The 20,980-nt window shown below is 60.9% G+C and overlaps 2 protein-coding genes, 1 long non-coding RNA gene and 1 pseudogene across 3 annotated transcripts in view; 3 read left to right on the top strand and 1 right to left on the bottom strand.

Annotated features, from left to right (window-relative positions):
* Positions 1-1,084, top strand: LOC119089632 (uncharacterized). Its single transcript, XR_005093172.1, has 3 exons — positions 1-21; positions 496-663; positions 1,062-1,084. It is a non-coding gene; the product is annotated as an uncharacterized LOC119089632 (long non-coding RNA).
* The window catches only part of LOC119090160 (neuroglian-like), a 9,803-nt pseudogene extending 201 nt beyond the window's left edge, over positions 1-9,602 (top strand).
* Positions 9,603-12,272: 2,670 nt separating this feature from the next.
* On the bottom strand, positions 12,273-20,967 carry LOC119090159 (metal transporter CNNM2). Its single transcript, XM_037212951.1, has 9 exons — positions 19,566-20,967; positions 17,995-18,186; positions 17,447-17,593; positions 17,022-17,156; positions 16,089-16,207; positions 14,858-14,990; positions 13,930-14,150; positions 13,382-13,591; positions 12,273-12,284 (listed from the first exon to the last, which is right to left on the bottom strand). The coding sequence occupies exons 1-9, from the start codon at positions 19,924-19,926 to the stop codon at positions 12,273-12,275; spliced, it is 1,530 nt and encodes a 509-aa protein (XP_037068846.1). The 5' UTR covers positions 19,927-20,967.
* The window catches only part of LOC119090158 (metal transporter CNNM2-like), an 11,202-nt gene continuing 10,232 nt past the window's right edge, over positions 20,011-20,980 (top strand). The window contains exon 1 of the mRNA XM_037212950.1: positions 20,011-20,095. Within this exon, the coding sequence (XP_037068845.1) occupies positions 20,011-20,095 (85 nt within the window). The remainder of the gene's footprint in view (positions 20,096-20,980) is intronic.

Here is a 20,980-nt window from a genome sequence, read left to right as displayed (position 1 = left end):
CAACTTCGACATCGAGCCCAGGTGAGCGCCGCGTCGACGAGAGCGCGCGCCGCCGACTGGAGCGCGCGCCGCCGACCGAAGCCAGTGTCGAGCAGAACGCGCGCCGTGCTGCCCGGCGGTTTACGAGCTGCTTGTTCGGCGTGCGGGCGACGTTTTCGCTGTTGCCCTTGTTAAGGTGGTGTTCCTACCAGCTTGTGTGTCTAATTCCGATGTGATATCCGTGAATTTCTGGGAGCTGCCTTGTGTCTACGTAGGCATGTTGTGTCTACATACCCCGCCTGCCCGGTCTGAAACAAGTGGCTGTCCGCTTTGTCAAGACAAGGTAATGCTTTGCTATTAATGCTGGCGAGCGTGGGAGCATGTTCGGCACGCCATGGTATACCCCACATAGATACATAAACGGGACTTCAAGCAGGACTTCTGCAGCGCTGTACCTGCGTGGAGCGAGCTCATTGTCAATCAACCCACCCGAACGCGTTGCTGTCGCGGCTACAGGTTCATCCAGACGTCGGACAACTCGCTGACCATCACCAAGACGACCGAGCTCGACTCCAAGGTGTACACGTGCGTGGCGTCCACCGAGCTGGACGAGGCGCGGGACGACGCCACGCTCAAGGTGGAGGACGTGCCTAACGCGCCGACGCTGAAGACCGTCGCTTGCAGGTGAGGCGACGGGGCCGGCTGACGCGCCCGCTCGGCCGCGTGCCGCCCGTGGATGGGGCCCGCCGTGGGCGCGCACCCTGTCTCTGAGGGTGACTGACGTCGCGCGCGGTGCGGGAGTCGCTCCAGACTGGCGGGGTCGCTGTCACCTGGCGCGACCCGGTGCCTGTCCTCTTGGAATGGCGTGGGCCCTGCCCACCTGATGCGGCCCGGTGTCTGACCGCTGATGCGGACCAGTTCCACGGCCCCTGCGCCTGCCTGACGCCGCCCGTGTGTCGTCTCTGAGTGGTGACCGTGTTACTGGCGCCCCCGCCCGCTGATGCTGCCTGTGGTGTTGTCCTAAGTATGACCAGTGCTTTCTGCCCCCCGCCTGTGTGACGCCGCCCGTGCGCTGCCCCTAGGGAGCAGGTGGCCGAAGTGGGGGTGGCAGCCGAACGGCGACAACCGCGCACCGATCCTGGGCTTCACCATCCAGTACAACACCAGCTTCGCGCCTGACACCTGGGAAGAGGCGGCCAACTCGCCAGCCTCGAGCAGCAGCTACACGGTCAGCATCAGCCCCTGGGCCAACTACACGTTCCGCGTGATCGCGAAGAACCGCGTGGGCCCGTCGCTGCCGTCCGGCCACTCGGAGGTGTGCACCACGCCCAAGGGCGCTGCCCGAGAAGAATCCCAAGAACGTGGAGGGCCGCGGCACGAAGCCGGACAACTTGGTCATCCGCTGGACGGTGAGTGCGCCGGCCTCGTGCGGCCTCGTCCGTCGCCGGTCGCGTTGCGAGTGGCTCCCCGCCGGCCCCGTTAGGCGCCTTGTGTCAAGAGGGCTGTACGTACCGATGAGCACGTATGGGCGAGTGGGCCCGCTGTCTCACTGATCTTGGTCGGCGAGTTAGCTCGCTGTCTCACTCGTCTTGACCGGTGAGTTGTCTCGTTATTCCACTTGTCTTGGTCGGTGAGTTGTCTCGTCATTCCACTTGTCTTGATCGGTGAGTTGTCTCGTCATTCCACTTGTCTAGATCGGTGAGTTGTCTCGTCATTCCATTGTCTTGATCGGTGAGTTGTCTCGTCATTCCATTTGTCTAGATCGGTGAGTTGTCTCGTCACACCTGTCGTGATCGGCGCCTTGTCTCGTCACGCTTATCTTGATCGGTGAGTTGTCTCGTTATTCCACTTGTCTTGATCGGTGACCTGTCCTATCGTACTTGTCTTGGTCGGTGCGTTGTCTCATTATCCCACTCGCCTTGATCCGTGACTTGTCACGTCACCTTCGTCTTGATCGACGCCGTCACACTTGTTCTGATCAGTGATTGTTTCGTTACCCTTCTTGCCTTGATCGGTCTTGGAGCCCGTCCCCGTGGCACTGGCGTGCTGCCTCAACCATCCAGCGGCCGGCCGGCCTGACCCGCCGGTCGTCCGCAGCCAATGTCGAAGATCGACCACAACGCGCCCAAGTTCCGCTACCTCGTCCGCTGGAAGCGCAACGAGTCGAACGCCGAGTGGAACCAGAAGGTGATCATGGACTGGCGGCGCGGCCATCTGGTGATCCCCAACCAGCCCACCTACGTGCCGTACAAGATCCGCGTGGACGCGCTGAACGAGCTGGGCGAGAGCGTGGTCGAGTCGGCCGAGGTGATCGGCTACTCGGGCGAGGACGGTGAGTGGTCGGGCGGCGCGGCGGGCTCGTCATTTGCGACGCGGGGCTGCGGCGGTGGGGACGCGCTGTCGCGACCACGCGCTCGGTGGCGCGGCGCCGCGGACTGCGAGGGACGGCGCGTGCTTGCCGACACATGCGCCAGAGCGGTGCGTGGGCAGGGCTTGAAGCAGGTCTGTCGGACCCACGGTTATCCAGCACTGACACGCCCGGCTGTCCGTTGAGATCTGCTAGACACAATCCTATGTGTTTTTGTTGCGTCAGTGAATGTGAAATGCCCCTCGTCCAGCACCCAACAAATCAGAAAAAACGATGATTCGGCGCGTTTTGTGGCGAAGAGTCGCTGCTGCTGGGGCGTACCTGGAGGGCGGTGGGAAGGCTGAGGTGCCCGCTCTGTGTCCGACAGTGCCCACGGCGCCGCCTACCAACTTCCGGCTGGAGAAGATCTACGACGGCAAGCGCGCGCTCTTCTCGTGGAGCCCCGTGGACAACTCGACCATCCGCGGGGAGTTCCTCGGGTACAAGGTGAGCGCCGGCGTCCTCCGGCACCGGCCGCTCCGGCGGGCGCTCGGCCGGCTGGCTGAGACGCCGTCACTGGCGCCGTTGTGAGTCGTGTATTGACGGACGCGAGGCACCGAGCGGCTAGTGGCGGGGTGAAGTCCACGAACACCGCCGCTGATAGTCGGCCGCTCGCCGCGGCGTGTTAGACGCCGCTCCGGCCTGTCGGCGCGGACTGCGCCGGTGGTTGCCGCGCGCCGGTCTGAGCCGGCGCGGATCTGCCGCGGGCGGCCGCTCCCCGCCCCTCGGCGGCGGTCGTGCCGCGCTGTGCCGCCCCTGATCCGGCCCGCGCCTCGCCGTCGCCAGATCCAAACCTGGACCGAGAAGGAGGGCACCGACAAGAAGCGCGAGATGTCGTTCGGGCCAGACGTGACCCAGGGGCTCGTCACCAAGTTCAAGCCGCACGCGCGCAACAAGGTGCAGATTCTGTCCTTCAACCGGATGTACGAGGGACCGCCGAGCGAGGTGTTGACCTTCGACACGCCGCAGGGCCGTGAGTATGCGCCGCCGGGGAGCCCCGAGTCTCGGCGCGGCGCGTTCAGCCCGGAGCGTGCTGCTCCGAGACCACCCGGTGCCGGTCGGGCCCGGTGCCGTTCGGCCACGCGCGGCTGGGGTGGGGGTATTCTTGAGTGCGGCTGGGAGTCGTGGTGTTGGCTGTGTCCGCTGTTACCTGAAAATGTGTGTGGTGGGCCCGCTTCGCTTATCAATGTTCCTGACACCTGCTCCCACTTAGTGTTCGCTCCAACGGGCGCACAACGCGGTGTGCACCTGACAAGCGAGGGAAACTCTCAGGTCCGATGTGCGGCGTGGTCATACACGTGACCCTGTTTCGCCGGTGGGCTGTTAGTTCGCTGTCCCGCCTGAATGTGCGGCCGCTCCGTCCGGGCGTGACTAGCTGTTAGCGTTGTCTGGCGGGTGTGGGCGTCGGCGGGCAGGCATCAGCGGCAGCGCCGGTCCGCCGCTGCCCCGGCCGGCGGCGCGCTGGGCTCGGCTGACGCCCCCCCCCCCCCCCCCATCCTCCCCGCAGGGCCGAGTGCCGTCGATTCGCTCGAGGCCGTCCCGATGGGTTCGTCCGCCTTTTTCCTGATCTGGAAGAAGCCGCGCGAAACCAACGGCGTGCTGACGGGCTACAAGGTGGAGTACCAGAAGATGAACGGCCTGAGCCTGGGTCCGGTGCTGGACCGCACGCCGCAGATCACCAACCCGCGCACCACGCGCACCAAGCTGGCCGGCCTCAAGCCGTCGACCAAGTACCGCATCACAGTGCGCGCGCTGACGGAAGCCGGCGAGGGACCGCCGTGAGTACCCGGCGCGGCTCCGGCGCTGGCGTCACCGGGGCGGCCCGGTCTGGTCCTGACTGACCTGACCTGACCTGACCTGACCTGACCTGACCTGACCTGACCTGGCCTGGCCTGGCCTGGCCTGGCCGGCCGGCTCGGCCCGGCCGGCTCGGCCAGTGCGGCGGGGTACGGCCCCCGACCGAGCAGGAGGTCAGCGCGACGGTGCCCGCTGGCGGCCTGTCCGCCCACGTGGTGCGCATGCGCAGGCGTGGGATTGACAAGCGAATGCTACACATCAGAGAAGTGCGACTGGTCAGGCGGTCAGGTGTCTCTGGGCTAGTCTAGGGGTACGGGTGTTCCGCCTGTCAAGGTCGCAGTTTGAGGAGCGTGAAGAGCTGCTTGAACTTGATGCTCGTACAAATTAGTTTCCCGTTATTTTACGTGCTCTAGGAGGCTTATGCCGACCATATGCCCTTTTGTAAGTCGTGACGAAGGAAACATGTGTCACGTTTCTAGTCTGAAGTCCTGTAGCGGGACTAGCAGGGTCATTACGCGAGAAAAAAAACGCCAAAAACGCCGGGCTGTGTGATCCAGGTGCCAAAGAACCGTCCCGTCATTTTCTTAAATTTGAATTGCCCTCAACTTGAACTCAGGTCGTAGAGTTATCGCGCCGTCGGGCCGGGCAACGCGGGCGTCCGTTCTCGAGGGAAAATGATCTGAACCTTTCTGGGACGTTGCGCTTAGCACTACGTAACCAGGGGAGGGATTTGCCCCAAGCGCAGCCAGGGTGTAATCAGGGAGGGTGTTGAAAATGAGCAAAAACACATGACGGAATTATGAGCCGCCCCATGTTCCGGGACATTCACCATGCTGGTTCAGCTGTTCATTGATCCCGGCGATGATCCACAGCATACGACAAGATATTTGTCATGAAATCACGACGCTCTGCCTTTAGCGGACAGATAACTTTCGATACCTTGCGAACAAACAAAAGATCGTGTTTGCCGATCGGCCTTCAAGGGAACGAGTATCCCATTATTTTAAAAAGCTTGCGAAATACTCGAAATTCTGACCTCGGTGCAAGCTGTCCCACCTTGCACCGTCATATATATATATTTGGGGTATTATGACGCGTCAACGGCGTCGGCTGTTGGCGCCCTGACGCTGCCACCCGAACTATGGCACCACGTCGAGCGCCATCGTCGCTCTGTAAGATGCCGAGCCGCTCTGACCGAGGCGCGTCAACTCGGGACCGTCGCTGCAGGTACTACATCGAGCGGACCACGAAGAGCCCCCAGACGCAGCAGCCGGACCGGCCCAGCCTGCTCTGGGCGCACGTGCGCGGCGAGGAAGGCTCCGAGAACAACCTCAAGATCACCTGGCTGCCCAACACGGAGGGTCGGCCGGGCTCACACTTCTTCGTGCAGTACAGGTGAGGGCGCCGGCTGCGGTCAGCGGCCGAGCCTCAGTCGCGGCTGCGGCCCGGCGCCCGCGCTGGGCCTGGTCTGGACGCCGCGTCCAGCCGGCCCCGCGGTGCCGAGGTCGGCGTGACGGTCGCACGGCGCGGCGCGCGCGGGGCTGTCGCGTGGGCTTGTCATCACGGGCTGTGTGAGGAGTGAGTGAGAGCTGGCTGGGGCTGGGGCTGGGGCTGCTGCTGCTGCGCCTGAGAGTCCGGGCCGACGCTGACCTGACCCCGCGCGCCGCAGGCGGGCCGGCGAGGCGTCCTGGATGTCGTCTCCGATCGAGTACTACGACGACAGCATTCTTCTCCGCGGTCTTGACCCGGCTCAGGTGTACGAGATTCGCACTGTCTCGGTCGACGGCCTTTTCAATGCCTACTCGGACGTGGAGGAGGTACGACCCGGACGAAGTGAAGACCCGCTCCCGTCAAAGGGAGTGGTTCTTCCTTTGGTTTTAAGTGTGCCAGTTCAAGTGTTGTGGGCAGCCATTGACCCTTTCCCAGACGGGAATGAAAATCGCCGCTCCAGTACCCGCCTCGTTTGGCTTCGTTCGTCTGATCCGTCTAGTCCCCGCGCGTGTGATGACGTCGGCCAGGTGCTCTGAGCCCGCAGGGGCCTGTCAGCGGCCGCGGCTGACGTCGCCGGCGCGGCGCCCCGCCCCCAGGTGGAGACGTATGCGCCGGACGGGCCGTACATCCAGGCCACGCAGTCGGTGCACACGTCCGGCTGGTTCATCGCCATGATGCTGGCCGTGGCGCTGCTGCTGCTGATCCTGGTGCTGGTCTGCATTGTCCGGCGCAACCGCGGCGGCAAGTACGACGTGCAGGACCGCGAGAACGCCCACGGTCGCGGCGACCTGTACCCGGAGGACGGCTTCCAGGTGAGGAGGAGTCACGGGCGTCCGCGCGCCGCCCGCCGCCGGTCGCTCGCCGCGTGCGCCGGCGGGGACGGCGCTGTTCGGCGGTGCGGAGGTGGCCGAGCATTGCCTTCCTCTTCACCGCTCGTGACGCGCCGCAACTGGATGGTGTTGCCGACGCTGGTTTTCCCGGACATTGGTATGCATCGTGCCTTGTCATAACGGGTTCCCTGGCTAGTCCTCGAGTCCGGAACGTATGGCATCAGTATCGAAATGGAACAAGGACACACAAGCCGCCGCGGCCACTGTCGCGTCTTGCGTACCGCGTCATCCACTCGCAATATACCCTCGGCTCACACCAAGCTCGGGATGTGACGTGGCGGTTTGAGCTGGGCTTTGGCGCAGCCGGCCGGCTGGTGGCGGGATCCGTGGCGGCGCTTCACCACCGTGACGGGCCGCGGTCAGCCAGCCGGCCGTGTGCCCGAGCCGGGGTGGCCGGGCGCGCCCGGCCGGCCGGGCGTGCCGCGCCTCACCGCCGCGCCTCATCGCCACGCCTCACCGCCACGCCTCACCGCCGCGCCTCACCGCCGCGCCTCGCCGCCGCAGGAGTACCAGCAGCCGCTGGATGCCAAGCTGCCGCCGGGCAGCCGCGGCAGTCTCGGCTCGGACGTCAAGCACCCGCACGAGAGCGACACGGACTCGATGGCCGAGTACGGCGACGACCCGGCCGGTGAGTGCGGCGCCTGCGCCGACGGTCGGCCGCCCGGCTGCTCGGTCGGGCAGGCCGCCGGTCCGGCAGGCAGGCGGTCAGTCCGGCCGGATACTGAGGCCGTGGTGACGCCCGACGCCGAGTTTGCAGTTCGGTAATTTGGTCCCTTTGCCAGTTCTTTTTTGTAAAGGCCGGGCCTTTTTCGTGTGTCTGGACGTACGGTACGGTCCGCTTTAAGTAAAGGTCATTGTCAACAGCATCTTGCATGACGCATCACTCAGCATGACTGTTGCACCGTAATTAGTTCCACGGCCGCAGTTACCGACGTTCCCTTTATGGTTTGCCTGGCCCCACTCAGCCAACCGCCACTCGGTGTTGACCAAAGCATGCCGGGAGAACATCGCTCCCCTCCCCGCGATCATTGGTTCGCTCGCCACGCCGTTTTGTCTAGGTTGACTGCGGCTGGCTGTCCGTTTGAGGTGTTGGCCCTGGCTGTGCGGCGCGCGCCCGATAGCGCCGCGTCCCCCACTGACCGCCGCCTGTGGCCGGCCGGCCGACGCGCAGAGGGCATGAACGAGGACGGCTCATTCATCGGCCAGTACGGGCGCGGGCCTCGCCACCAGCCGCCGCCGCCGGCCGACACCAAGATCGGCACGTTCGTGTAGCTGTCGCCGGCCGAGCCGCGCGCGCCCTTGCACGGTCTGTAGGCGGGACAGAGGCGTCTCCGCGCGGTCTGTTGGTCTGCTCCACTCCAGCCAGCTCCTTCCGTGCCGGAAGCAGAGACGAGCTCGGTCGGCAGTGACGTGTGGTGTGACGCAGTAATGAGTCAGAGTGTGAATGGGCTTGCAAATCGAGTGCAAGTCAACATTCGGTCTTGTGTATGCTCGGTGACCTGCAGATCTGAGGCGTACATGCTGACGTTCAGCTCGGACGAAAATCCCCCTGTTTTGCATCGCATCGTGGACGACAGACAAGCTGCCTTTGCGGACCTGGGGGTCTTGTATGTCCTTGCAGTGTCGTTAACTTACTCCCAAATGAACCGCTGTAGCCTGGATGTTCTGCCGGAATGTGCTGCGCTTGATCCGCTGAATCCCTTATCGTCTGCTCTCCTTATACGCTGAGCTTGAGCATTCACGTCGTGCCGCTGCCCGATTGTCACATGCGATCGTCTGCGACCGTGATGTTACCGTCGTGTGCCGCTCGCTCTGTGGGCGCGCCGCCGCGGCCGCGGTGGCGGGGGTCACCTTTCGGGCCGACAGCGGGCCGGTGCGGGGCGGGAGGCCGCCGCCGGCGCAGTGCTGACGCGTCGCCCTCGCGCTCCAGGCCGCTTCACCGAGGACGGCTCGTTCATCGGCCAGTACGGCGCGCAGAAGCGCAAGGGCTCGCCGCCGACCGGCGCCGCCTACGTGTAGCGGCCGGCGCGCGCGCGCGCGAGCGGACTCTAACCGCGGGCGTGGCGGCGCCCGCTGCCGGGGCAGGATCGGACGGAGGCGGCGGCAGCTGCGGCCCCGCCGGACTATCGGGAGGCCCCGGGACGGACTCGGCCGGCCCCGACGCCGGAGCAGGGCATGGTCTGAAGGGCGGCCGGGCCGGGCTGAGCCGAGTGCAGACACGAATCCAGAACATTCCTGCGCTAATCTAGAGGCTTGCGCGCCATGTGGCTATGTTCTCGCCAGCCTCGTGCCGCCGGGCGGCTGCCTGCGTCGGCGCCACACCGCATCCCTTCAGGCGGCGGCCTCGTGGGTGCACCCGCTTGTCGGACGGGGCGACGTGTCCGCCTCGTCCGCCGGCGCACGCTTCGACTCACGCCGCCGCGGCGAGCCCGATCGCTGGGCTGTTCCCGACTGCCAGGCGCGGCACCTCTGGCTCGCCAGCCAGTTGAATCTCACGTTACTCGGAGGATGTGGACGAGATTACCGCACGAGATCTGATGGGATCTGAGCGCGTCTGCTTGTGTTGCGCGCGGTCATTATCATATGGACTTGTTCGAAACGTACGCGGTGTCGAGGGATTTTGTTTAAGCGGTTTATGCAGTCGGTTGTGTCAGAAAGCCACATTTTAGTACCATGCTGTCTGTGAGTGTTCCTTTTTTAGCTATAGAATTGTTTGTGTTCTCTCGCACTTGCGTGACTTATCAATTTGCATCTGGTGTGAGGTATTGGCATAATTCAGTGAATGGGCGTACTGATGGATCTGTATTTGGTGAGTTCGGCGTGTGGCAGATGACTAGGATATGAAAACGACTTGGGCCCACAGCACAGCTTACGGCTTCTGCTGCAGCACACGGACGACGCCTGCACTCGCATACTGCTCCGTTACTCCTGCACAACTGTGCTCCCGTAGAGTTCGCTAGGAATGGCTTCTGTCAGAAGCTGAGCTGACGATAGATGTATTTTGGTGTGAAATAAATACAGCGACCACCTATCGTCGAGGGGCTTGTTTTACTCGGCTGTGGGCTTGACCTGTCAAGGTCACCATTCTTTCGAGGTGAGGGCATCTGACGGACTGGTTTGGTTTTCGCCCCGAAGTGGATTATGTGGCTTGAATTCCGAAATCGGCCTATACCTTTAGTGTTGTGAAGTTTCCCGTCATTTGACCTTTAATTTTGCCTTGAATCTACCTTGAGAGGCCAGGACTTTGACGGACGGTAGCTAATGCGCAGAAGGAACTCTAATCCTAAAAAGAGAAAAATGTTTTGAGTTAATATTGAGCTACCCGTCAGTTGGTCTTGAATTTCTGCTTCAATGGTGACCGTGATGGGTGGGCGCAAAATGGCCCTGACGCCGACGCGCCCTTAAAAACCAAATCACCACCACGGTGACCGTGATGGTTCAGAGCCATCTCGGACGCTGGCTAACGTACTGAACATTCTGATGCTCGAAGATCCGAAATAGACTCGCAACTTTCGAGTGTCGCGGAGTTTCACCTCTGGGCGACCTCGAATTTCGCCTTGAAACTTAAGAAGCCAGGACATTTGAACGAGGCTGATGACCTTTGTGCCGAAAAGATTAGCACGCGCTTCGGTAGGGGAAAAGTTTGACACCCGTCGGTTTTTTCCAGCGTGGCGTGCGAACGACGCGCTGTGGCTGTGCCAAACTTTGCATAGCTGCGGCCGATTATATGGCGGAGTTTTTGGTATAAAAATTACATGGCTGCCATCACATTAAATTACATTGCAAATAACACAATTACTGACCTATGGCAGGTCAAAATCAGGGCTTGTTTGTCAGTGAAGGCCGTTTCCAGAGAATCTCCCAATCTGATGCGACAACGCGGTGTTAGATGAAGCCATGCATCCCTGAAATAGCTCATTTGGCAATTCACCAACTGTTTTTGCGATTACAACAAATTGCATTGAGCCAGGGAAGGTCAGACCGAGGTCAAAACTTGTGGTGGACCTCTTGGAGAGCTAGCAGACAGTCCTGCATGTCGGCTGCCCCCAAAGTTCAGCAGCACCCCACCTGTTTGACTCCTGGTGACGTGTTTTCTTTGGTACCCTGCGCATTATGGGGGTCATTTTCTGCATCTCCGCACCGCGGACCCTGAACCACGATGCATTCCCTTTCCCTGCCTGAATACCATTCTGGATCGACATTTCGCCGAAGTGGATCACTGCAGGCCCTTCTTAGCCTTAGCGTGACGGGGGGGGGGGGGGGGGAACTGTGGGCGCCTTTGGCCGCGTCTCTGCCGAAAATGACACTTTATTTGGTCAAATATTGTCCTGCGGTGAGTGATAACGTAACTATCCCCTCCCCCCCCCCCCCCTGCAGCGATTTACCTTCAAGCCGGAGATCGCCGCAGTGCCGTCTGCTGGCACCGAGACCACGTGAAGCGCGCCGGCACGCTCCGAAGCTTGCTTCCATTTCTGGCGGCGCCTGATTTCCGCAACGTCGCTGAAAGCGTGCCGATGAGCCTGGAAGCGCTGCGTCACGTGACCGGCTGCTGGCACCAGCTGGTCGGGTTCGATCGGGACCGCGCCGGGTCGGCCAAGTCGACTTCTGTCGCTATGAGTTTGTCTCCCTCAGCCTTGGCGTTCAGTCGTGATTATTTATCTGTAGTGTGTTGTCCGCCGGTAAGTCGCAGGACATCACCGCGTATCACCGTGTACCAGTTATCACCATCCCATTGCCTTATCGCTGATAGTGTACTTGACGACCGCATACGCGCGACCCATATCCATGCCATGAGCGCTGCACAGTGCTCGCAGCGGCCGCAGCTCGTTGTCATGATACGTGGGACGTGACGCTGCGTATCCGTGCATCCTTCGTTGAGAGCTCAAACGTCTGAAGACCACTCTCAGCATCGAGCCACACCCCGCAGCGCGAGTGGCGCCGCGGCTGTGCACGCTGCATACACGCTGTGCACACCTGAGGTGAAGGCGGGCGCGGCGGTCTGCGTCAAAAGACCGCCGGACCGGCGGCCCCGCCCGCCGCATCTATACCGCTGTACCCACACCCCACGCACATACGTACTCGTGTATTCATGGCTATAACTCCTCCGAACAAGGCAAGAAACATCTAGACGCAATGTCAGTTTGCGACGATACGCATAAGGTATCACTGAGAACATGTCAAAAAAAGCATCGGGAAAAGATATGACCAGCAAGCACATCCCGAGGCTCGACCAGGGAACATAATGTCTACGCGGTTCAAAAGAGCCCAGCGCCCAGCGTAAAAAGTCGGTGGCGACGTAACAGAGAGGCCGCCTGGCTGCGTCGCGAGCCTCGGACCCCGCTGGGGACCACCGTCGGACGGGCCGGGCCGGTGCGGGGCAGCCAGCGGCGCCCGGGACGCTCTGACTCCGAGCTTCGGAGCAGGCCGCCCGTGACACGGTGGGTGACTGTGCGAGCGCGAGAGGCGCGCCGGACAGGCCTGCCGCTGCGGTCGCACAGTCGAGGGCGGCGCCGGCGGCGAGACAGCCGCCAGCGGCGCCGACGGCCGGACAGCCGCCAGCGGCGCCGGCGGCCGGACAGCCGGGGGCGGCGCCGGCGGCCGCACAGCCGAGGGCGGCGCCGACGGCCGGACAGCGCCAGCCAGTAACCGATCAGCCGGACGGCACCGGCCACTGACCCATCAGCTGGACGGCGCCGGCCACTGACCGATCAGCCGGTTAGCTGACGGCACTGACCGCCCGTGTAGAGGGGAGAGCGGCTGGCTAGCATCGCCGCAAAAAGGAAAAAATGTGACAGCAAGATCATTCGGTACATGCGCACGCAAGCAGCCTCATACATAACTATGTCCAGAATTCCCTCGCTACAGACTACGCTAAAGCCCAACTGAGAGTGATATTTAGCACTCACTCAGTACGGATACAACCCAGAGCTGCAGCTGGTGCTGCGGCAAGGGCAATATCATGCCAAACACAGCAATTTGGATTAACTGGTCGCGGCTCTTTGAAACAAGTCATTTTCAAAGCGGAGCAATTGCACACTGTGGTGTCGTGAAGGAGAAAATAAGCTTAAGGTGCATCCAAGTCGCCCTTTTCGGCACGACAGACGAACCCTTTCTTGCCCTCCCATGATGCAAATACAAAACCGAGAATAAAGGGGACACGAAATGCACGTTAGTTGACCCACGTAGGGGAGTGAGCCAAGATTTCCACCCATATGAAAACTTAAATGCATAGATATGAGGGCAAACAATCTCCAGCAAAAAGCAGCGATCAGAAACACGCGAGCCGGGGACGAGGACAGAGGGAGACTAGGGAGACAGATCCATTAAACACAAGTCCTTCAGGGCGATGTGTGGAAACAAGATCCAAGAGCATCCCCGTGCCCGTCCTAACAAGCTAGACAGGTTCTAGCGCCGCGACGCGCCACGATAAACGACGCCCGACCAGCAGCATCTCGATAGTGGCTATCATCGTCCGCAATCCCGCGGGTCAACGCTTCAATAACATCTAAAATATCAGTCAACAAACGCCAGGTGGCAGCGCCCGCCGGCGCTGCGCCGGTCCGGCGCCCCGCGCAGCCGGACGCCGCCGGCGAGCGCCGACGCCGTCCACAGCACCGCCGCCTCGCTGTATTGCAGAATACTGTCCGTATTGCACGCTAGCACCACCTGCCGTCGCCGGCTGAACTGCTCGTTAGCCCGGCGGCCGACAGGCGGGTCACACTATCGCCGAACGGTCGATGTCGCCGGCGTCGCCGTTGGCCGGCGGCCGCTGGTCCGGGTCGGCCGGGTGCGAGGCGCTGCGCTGCCGCTCGCGCACCTCCACGAAGTTAACGTGCCGCCCGCTGGGCGTGGTCGGCACGCTGAGCAGCGAGCTCAGCTCCGACTGCTCGGTGTCGCTGCCGGCCGGCGGCGCGGCGCCGTCCAGCACGGCCGGCGCCGACACCAGCGTGGCACTCGAGTCGGCCGCCCGGCTGACCGTGTTGCTCGGGTTCAGGTGGAAGTCCCGCAGGGAGTCGGTGCGAGAGCCCTGCGCGCGCGAGAGCCGTCGGCACGTCAGGTCGCGCGACGCGCGGTGCACCACGCCAGGCGACGGCCTGTCACGCAACACATCTGCATGGGGATCACACCGGAACCATCCGTCGTAAGGGACTTCAGAATCAGCTTGGAACAGCTGAGCTGGGTCTTATCACCCATAGACGACGGCACGAAACACTGCAGGACCAAGTAACTAAACACGTTCTATCGCAATCACGCAACAACCCAACCTCGGGGTTCGGCCCAGTTCATTGGGCCGAGCTGACGACCCCAGACCCCAGCCTGGGTGAGTCCCAGCGTCAGCACAGCCGGCAGCTCTGGGCCGCTCACCATGTCGGCGATGTCGTTGACCAGCTGTTCGGTGAGCGGGTTGGGGTCGCGCTGCTGAGCGGCCACCAGCGTGGCCTTGCGGGCCGCCACGTAATGCCCGCGCCGGATGCGCAGATAGTAGACGTCCGTCACGGCCCGCACCGAGTACTCGGGCACGAACGTGGCGCGGTGCGAGCCGTCCAGCGAGTGCACCGAGCCGCGCAACACCGGGGACGCGTCACCTACGGCGACGGCGGTCACCCGGTCAGCCGCGGCGCGGCACACAGCCACGGCCACACAGGGGAGCGGTACATAGCCGCGGTCACACACGGAGAGCGGCGCATAGCCACGGCCGCACACGGGGAGCCGCACATAGCCACGGCCACAAACAGAGAGCGGCACATAGCCGCGGCCACACACGGAGAGCGGCGCATAGCCACGGCCGCACACGGGGAGCGGCAAACAGCCACGGCTACACACGGAGAGCGGCACATAGTCGCGGCCACACACGGAGAGCAGCGCATAACCACGGCCACACACGGAGAGCGGTACATAGCCACGGTCACACGCGGGGAGCGGCACACGGCCACACACGGAGCGTGGCACACAGCCACGGCTCCGCATGGGAGCGTCGCAGAGCCGCAGCAAATGCCGCGCAGTCGCGGTCGCAAACACACACAGACACCACACTAGCCAGCACACAATACACACACACATACACGGCCACACCAGGTAAGTGGCCTGCGTTCCGGAACAAGACTCGGAGCACGGCCACACAAACCGCCGTGGACAAGGAACAGCTGAGACAGTGGCATCTCCCGCTCCGCAGGGGCAACAGCCACACATCCAGCACGCGCCTGCCCGAGTTCAAACCCCAGCACGACATCACAACAAGCAGTACGCTGCTTTTCCCAGAGGGCGTTAGGCACCAGCCGCTCCGGCCACTCACTCTCGCCGGGCATGGTCAGCGCCTGGGTGCCGAAGTAGCTGAACGGGCCGCTCTCGAACGACAGGTTCTCCTTGCCCATCGTAACGTCCACGCGGCCCTCCAGGATCATGCAGAAGAAGTCGACCGGCTTGCTCTGGGAAGAGGATGTCCCCGTCACGCGCTGGGCTCCCTGGTCCTGGATAGCAGGGGAGGACGGCTGGCTGTGGCTGCCCCTGGCTGAGGCTGCCCCTGGCTGTGACTGCCCCTGGCTGTGACTGCCGCTGGCTGTGACTGCCCCTAACTGTGGCTGCCCCTGGCTGTGACTGCTCCTGGCTGTGGCTACCCCTGGCTGTGGCAGTCTCTGGCTGACTGCCCCTAGCTGTGGCTGCCTCTGGCTGTGACTGCTTCCGGCTGTGGCTGCCCCCGACTGCGGCTGCTCCCAACTGTGGCTGCCCCTGGCTGTGACCGACCCTAGCTGTGACTGCCATACCGACACAGTGCGTCGCCAATACCCCGCACTGCAAACCTAAAGCCAGCCAAACATGTACAGGCCGTTGCTAAGCTAACTGCGACAACGATCTCAGTTACAGCCCGGCTGCCAGGCTCTGTTATCAACGTACAGTCATCGGAGCCGAGTGACTAACACCACCACCATGTACAGGTGGGTGCAGTGCGACCGGCGCAAAAACTCTAATTGGAGGTGACTCATACCTTCCAAAAACGCCAGCTGTATCTACAACCAGCAATAATGCGCACTCGCATGGCGTTTCATACGGCCGCGCTTGCAAAAGGCCTACAAAGTTTACCGTTGTGGGTTGTTATCTGTTTCTTCTGTCGCCCCCCCCCCCCCCCCCCGGTCCCCGACACCCATCGACTCTAGCGGCATCCGTAACAAAAATGCGAGCCCAGGTTTACTGCGGTGACTGTGTCACGATTCCCGGGTCTGATCACGCGTTCTGAATGACAACATCATAAAATATCATCGACGTCCTAAAATGTACATTCACATACATTTCGTTCAGATGTTCGAGATGTAGCTGCGTCACGTGCAGCATTTAGGAACGTTGCCGTGTGCCATGTTGCGTACGTTGTCTAGAACAACATTTAAGATACCCAAGCTCTCAAACATCGCCCCCAGCCCAAACAGAGTCCGCAGCTGAAGCCCGTTTCCGTGCCGGTGCCGTCCCCGCCCCTGGATGTTCGTGCCCAGCTCAGAATCCATGTCCACCCTCGGACCGACTGTGGTGCGCACCCGTTCGTAGATGAACGCCTTGGAGTTGCCGTCCTTCAGCTTGATGTGACGCACCACGTCCTGCTCCAGCAGCTTCTTCAGCACGGACGGGCAGATGAGCTCGTTCTTGAACGGCTCCACTGTAACAGGGCGGACAGCGGTGTTGACTGGTGGAATGTGACCCTGGTCGAGCACGGACACGCGCTGGCCAGACGTCTGAGCCTGCAGACCGCCTGTCACGCGGCGTCCACGACCCGCTCCCAGCTCTCCAGACCGCCACCGTGCGGCTCCACTGACTGGCAGTGTGTGTGTCTGTGTGTGCAGAGGGGGAGGGGGTGATTTTCATATAAATTCCGTCCGCCTATTTTGTGGATATCTGTATGGATATCATGTGAGGATATCATCTTCATGGATGGATACCTGGACTCAGAGTTCACGCTACGTAGCGCTTATGTGAGCCCTGACCTCACCATCCGATCGGAAAATTCCAGTTCCACGGCACATTTTTGCGGCGGAAGTCGTGCCGCAATGCTCGGCACGGTCCGCCCCTGACGTCACCTGACCTTGAGCGACCGCTACCACCGGCCGTAAACCATCCCAGCCAGAGGCCAATAGCGAGCGTCAAAGCGACTTGAACCCATACACCTCTCAGCGGGTAGACTGGGAATCAGGTTATCTAACCATTGAGTTACAGGGGCGGACTTCCTCAACAACAGAAAGTGTTGCATGTGAAAGTTCACCAGCCTTTAACATCTGACCCATTGTCACATCGCTTAACTGTTCTGAATCAGGTTCCGCCCAGATAATGCCTGAAGGTCAAGCAAGACCGCATTGCACTTCTGCAAAAACCAGGTAACAAAAGACACGTCTACGGGGTACAATGACGCCAGAACTGGGAGCCCAGCCGCGCCCAGCCCAGCTCGGCCGGCCTCTCAGGCGCCCCCCGCCGCTCACCGGTCTGCAGGAACTGGAACGTGGCCAGCGCCAGCTGCGGCGAGATGTGGATCTGGTTGTTGGTCGGCTGGGCGAACGCGATCGGGTCGGGCATGAGTCGCTTCTTGCCGCGCCGTTTCTTGGTGCGGTTGTCAGCTGGCGATGGGCGAGCCGGCCGTGAACAACACCAGTCACAATTCATAAGTCATCTCGAACATCACAGAGACGCAAAACCGTTCAACCTTCAGAAACTGTGTACGCGCTTTCCTTATCTTAACCTCGCATCACGAACATACAGCTTTCGAAGTGGCCTATATCCGGGTGGCCGGTCGAGCCACAGGCTGTTTCATTACTTCTGTCTCCTTGCATGCACCAAAACCTGTTCCCAGTAGGTGTCCAGGCGAGCGGCGGGCGGCCTGAGGCGGTGGACCCGCTGCACCACTTACTGAGCACGTCCGTCTCGTCCATGATCTCGGCCTGGATCATCTCCTCGATGACGTCCTCCAGCGTGACCAGGCCCACCAGCTCGTAGTACGGGTCGCCGACCGTCTCCGTCACCACGCGCTGCACGAACGCCATGTGACCCTTGTTGCCTGCGGGCATCGGGGTCACGGACCGCCGCCGTCAGCCTCAGCCGGCGCCGGCGGCGGCGCCCGTCGGCGCTCAGGTGCGTCACGACACCCGGTCAGGCCACGGGACAGCGCGGCACGACGCCGGATCCGAGCTACTGCACACCGCTCGGAACCCAATGGCCAGGTACCCGTCCGTATGATATCCTGAATACACCACACACAGAGGCGTTTCAGACTTTTCAGCGATCCGTACAGCACACCACTCGGAACCCAACGGTCAGGTAGCCGCCCGTATGATATCATGAATACACCACACACAGAAGCGTTTCAGACTTCTCAGCGATCCTGTGACTCCGCACACTCATCTGCCAGAGTTGAGCGCATCAGTACCGCATGCGTCACATCAGACGCGCGTGACCAACCTTCCTTGAACTCCCTCAGCATGACGTCAAGCGTGACGTCATCAAACACGAACGACCACGGGTTCTGGTAGAAGTGGCACAGCGTCTTGATCGGCGTGCAGTCGTCCGGATCGACGAACGCCATGTCCTTGGCCAGCATCACCGCCACGATGTTGGAGCGGTCTCCCTCGCACACCGGGATACGCGAGTAGCCTGCGACACCGAGCGGTACGCAGCATGAGACGCGCGACAACGCGTGCTCCTGACAGGACAACTGCAGCTATGGCGCGCACGCACGCTTGCGCGCATGCGCGAACACACGCACACACACACACGCACACACACGCACACACGTGCCCTATCCACGGTCGGGGCCAGAGTCAGCACACTCCTCCACGGCCATCTATTCTCCATCACACCCGCAACCACGCACACCTTTACAACGGCCGACAGAGATGTGAGCTAGCAGTCGAAATATATTCTAAAATTGTCTGCCTGTTTTGCGTCAATTTTGAGCAGAGCTAGCGAGAAAACTTTAGATTTACAATTATTTTTCTTATTTTCGGGCTACAACACGGTACAGTAAATTAGCACCAAGAAGTTCCGTTTTAAGGAAGAAAGGAAGTTCGGTACGGAAGCACCTAGTCATGAATGTGTCACATGGTTTCCCGTCCAGCAAAAACGTCTTACGGTCACAGTTTGAGTTTGAGAAAAACACAGTTTGTCCTTACAGTTTGAGAGAGAATAGTGGTGCATTGCATCAAACGCACTCTAAATCCGTCAACCATGCTAGCCATAAGGCTACAAAACGGGGAAAATAAGTGTGGCTTTGACCAGCAGTGAATCAGGATTAAGGCATGTCCGATTAAAAAGTTGTTCGAGGCATTACTAAAAAATAATCGCGGCAGCGAAAAACGAATCTTTGAAAGCTCAGCCATGTGGATGCACCGTATGGTCTTTGAAATCCGTCCACTACCCTGACTGCGGCTGCCGGGCTTACGCAATCATGTGGCATACCCAGACGTCAACGGTCGCTTGCCCTTTGGTCGTTCACCAACAGGTCACTAGTTCGGCCACTGAACTCATGTCCCCCTCCCCGCAGACACAGTAGTTGAGTTAAAGGACACCACTCCAGTCAACATGATCTGTCCCATTCCCCACGGACACAGCAGCAGAGCTAACGGAACCCACCCCTGTCGGCCGGATCTGTCCCATTCCCCACGAACACGGCAGCTGAGCTAACGGAACCCACCCCTGTCGGCCGGATCTGTCCCATTCCCCACAGACACAGCAGCTGAGCTAACGGACCCCCCATCCTTGTCGGCAAGACCCAGACACAGCAGAGCCGCGAACACGAGCGGTGGACGTTCGGTTCAGCATGGCCAATGAATGTCAAACGATGGCCCGTTCTCTGCGGCTGTACGGCACCGGCAATCAATGCAGCCGTCTGGTTCACTACACGAGTGAGACCAGCGGTCGTGTCTAGTGACGCGTCAGGGGCGTTTATCGCGGAGTTTTTTTTTTGTGTGACAGAAGCAGCGCTCTTCCTCGCGGGCGATCCCGTACACGACTGCCCCAGAGCGGGCGCCCACCTTGCTCCATGATCTCGGATATGGTGTGGTAGTCGAGAATGGCGTCGTAGGGCAGCATGTAGACGTCGTCCAGCGGCGTCATCACGTCGCCCACCGTCTTGGCCTTGAGGTCGAGCGCGCCCACGATCATGTTCTGCTCCTCGTTCTCCAGGCCCATGTCGTCCTTGTTCAGCTGTCGGCGAGAGGGCGGCGCGTCACGTGCGGACGCCGGAAACTGGACATGATCGTGACATCCAGCGCAGTTCACCCAGGCGTGGTTTTGGGCAATGAGCATTTCATGAGGCGGTGCGGTTGCCAAGCTGAGAGAATTGCACGGGTCGGTCACTGCTGCTGGGTCACCGCCCACGAACCGGCCCCACATAGGTGCTCTCACAAGTAGCGAGCGGCGATGTAGCGTCGTTGGCTGTCAAGCGTGCGCTTTTCAACAGCATGATGCATGCGTACCATGCAGCCAGGGCCGGATGACCACAAGGATACCCCGCAACACATCCGTCGGAACCAGCACCGAGAAGAGCGTCGACGCGGCGAGAGTGGGAGCCATTTCCGGCCGCCTCCTCATCTCGGGAGCCCATTTCGCCTTCAATGTCCTATCAATAACATTGGATCTCACGACCTGCTTTTCGTTGAGGTCGTGGACTGACCCCTCACGGCATAACTCAGGGAAAGTCGAACTTTTTCGATAAATCTGCGGCCACGCTGTCCGTAAATCAAAGCTTGTTTGAGAATCTTGGGCGTCCCAAAAATGCTCACGCCGTTGCTGTGACGAGCCAACACCACATCCCGCCCGAGTGTTGTTTGGTACATGGTATGTGTGCATCATAGCCTAGAAAGTGTATTTTGTATTTAAAAATCACACAACCAACCATTACCGGGCTTCTCTCCGTAGCATGGGTTCCCAATGCGCCTGGCTCCATTGGCTAGAGTTTTGGCAACCTCTAAATGGCGGTAGCATTCCGTCTGCTTTCACCTCGCCATCCCCGGCACACAAGCGGACCAATACTCGGCGACGTCGTGACTCAACATGGACCCCATCCGGTAAACAATCGCTTACCAACTTCCAACGGCGACATGAATGGAGCACGCCTGACAAAAAACAGAGAACTGTCAATACGCCATTAAGAAAGCGTTTTATCTCATCTCACAGGTGTTTTGCAGAGAGCCCAGGATCTCTGCTATGCATCAACCGCCGGTTCACTCTCCACGAGCGCTGTGGAAGGTTGCAGACAAAAGAGTCATTACGTGAACTGAGTCATTACGTTGTCATTACGTGAGCGAGCACAAGTATGCACGCTACCAGGCGTCTTAATGACTCACTCGGTGACACCGGCGCCACCTCTTACTTTTGCAGCTTGAGCTGGAGTTGGGTGCAAGAGAGATTTTCCTCCCTACTTAACCCTCGCTCTGATTCGCCGTTT

Source organism: Pollicipes pollicipes, unplaced genomic scaffold, assembly GCF_011947565.3.
Source record: "Pollicipes pollicipes isolate AB1234 unplaced genomic scaffold, Ppol_2.1 Scaffold_3087;HRSCAF=3621_pilon_pilon_pilon, whole genome shotgun sequence".
NCBI classification, from domain to species: domain Eukaryota; kingdom Metazoa; phylum Arthropoda; class Thecostraca; order Pollicipedomorpha; family Pollicipedidae; genus Pollicipes; species Pollicipes pollicipes.
Note: the sequence above shows the minus strand (reverse complement) of the source record. Positions and strands in the feature narration are given on the sequence as shown.

What these genes read in the sequence shown, in the direction of transcription:
- LOC119090159 (XM_037212951.1), bottom strand. Translation starts at nt 19,926, where the DNA reads ATGTGGGGCCGGTTCGTGGGCGGTGACCCAGCAGCAGTGACCGACCCG. An exon ending in ATCCGAGATCATGGAGCAAG is followed by an intron (nt 18,187 to 19,565) that starts GTGGGCGCCCGC and finishes TCGGTGTCGCAG; the next exon opens with GCTACTCGCGTATCCCGGTG. An exon ending in GTTCCAGTTCCTGCAGACCG is followed by an intron (nt 16,208 to 17,021) that starts GTGAGCGGCGGG and finishes GCCCTGTTACAG; the next exon opens with TGGAGCCGTTCAAGAACGAG.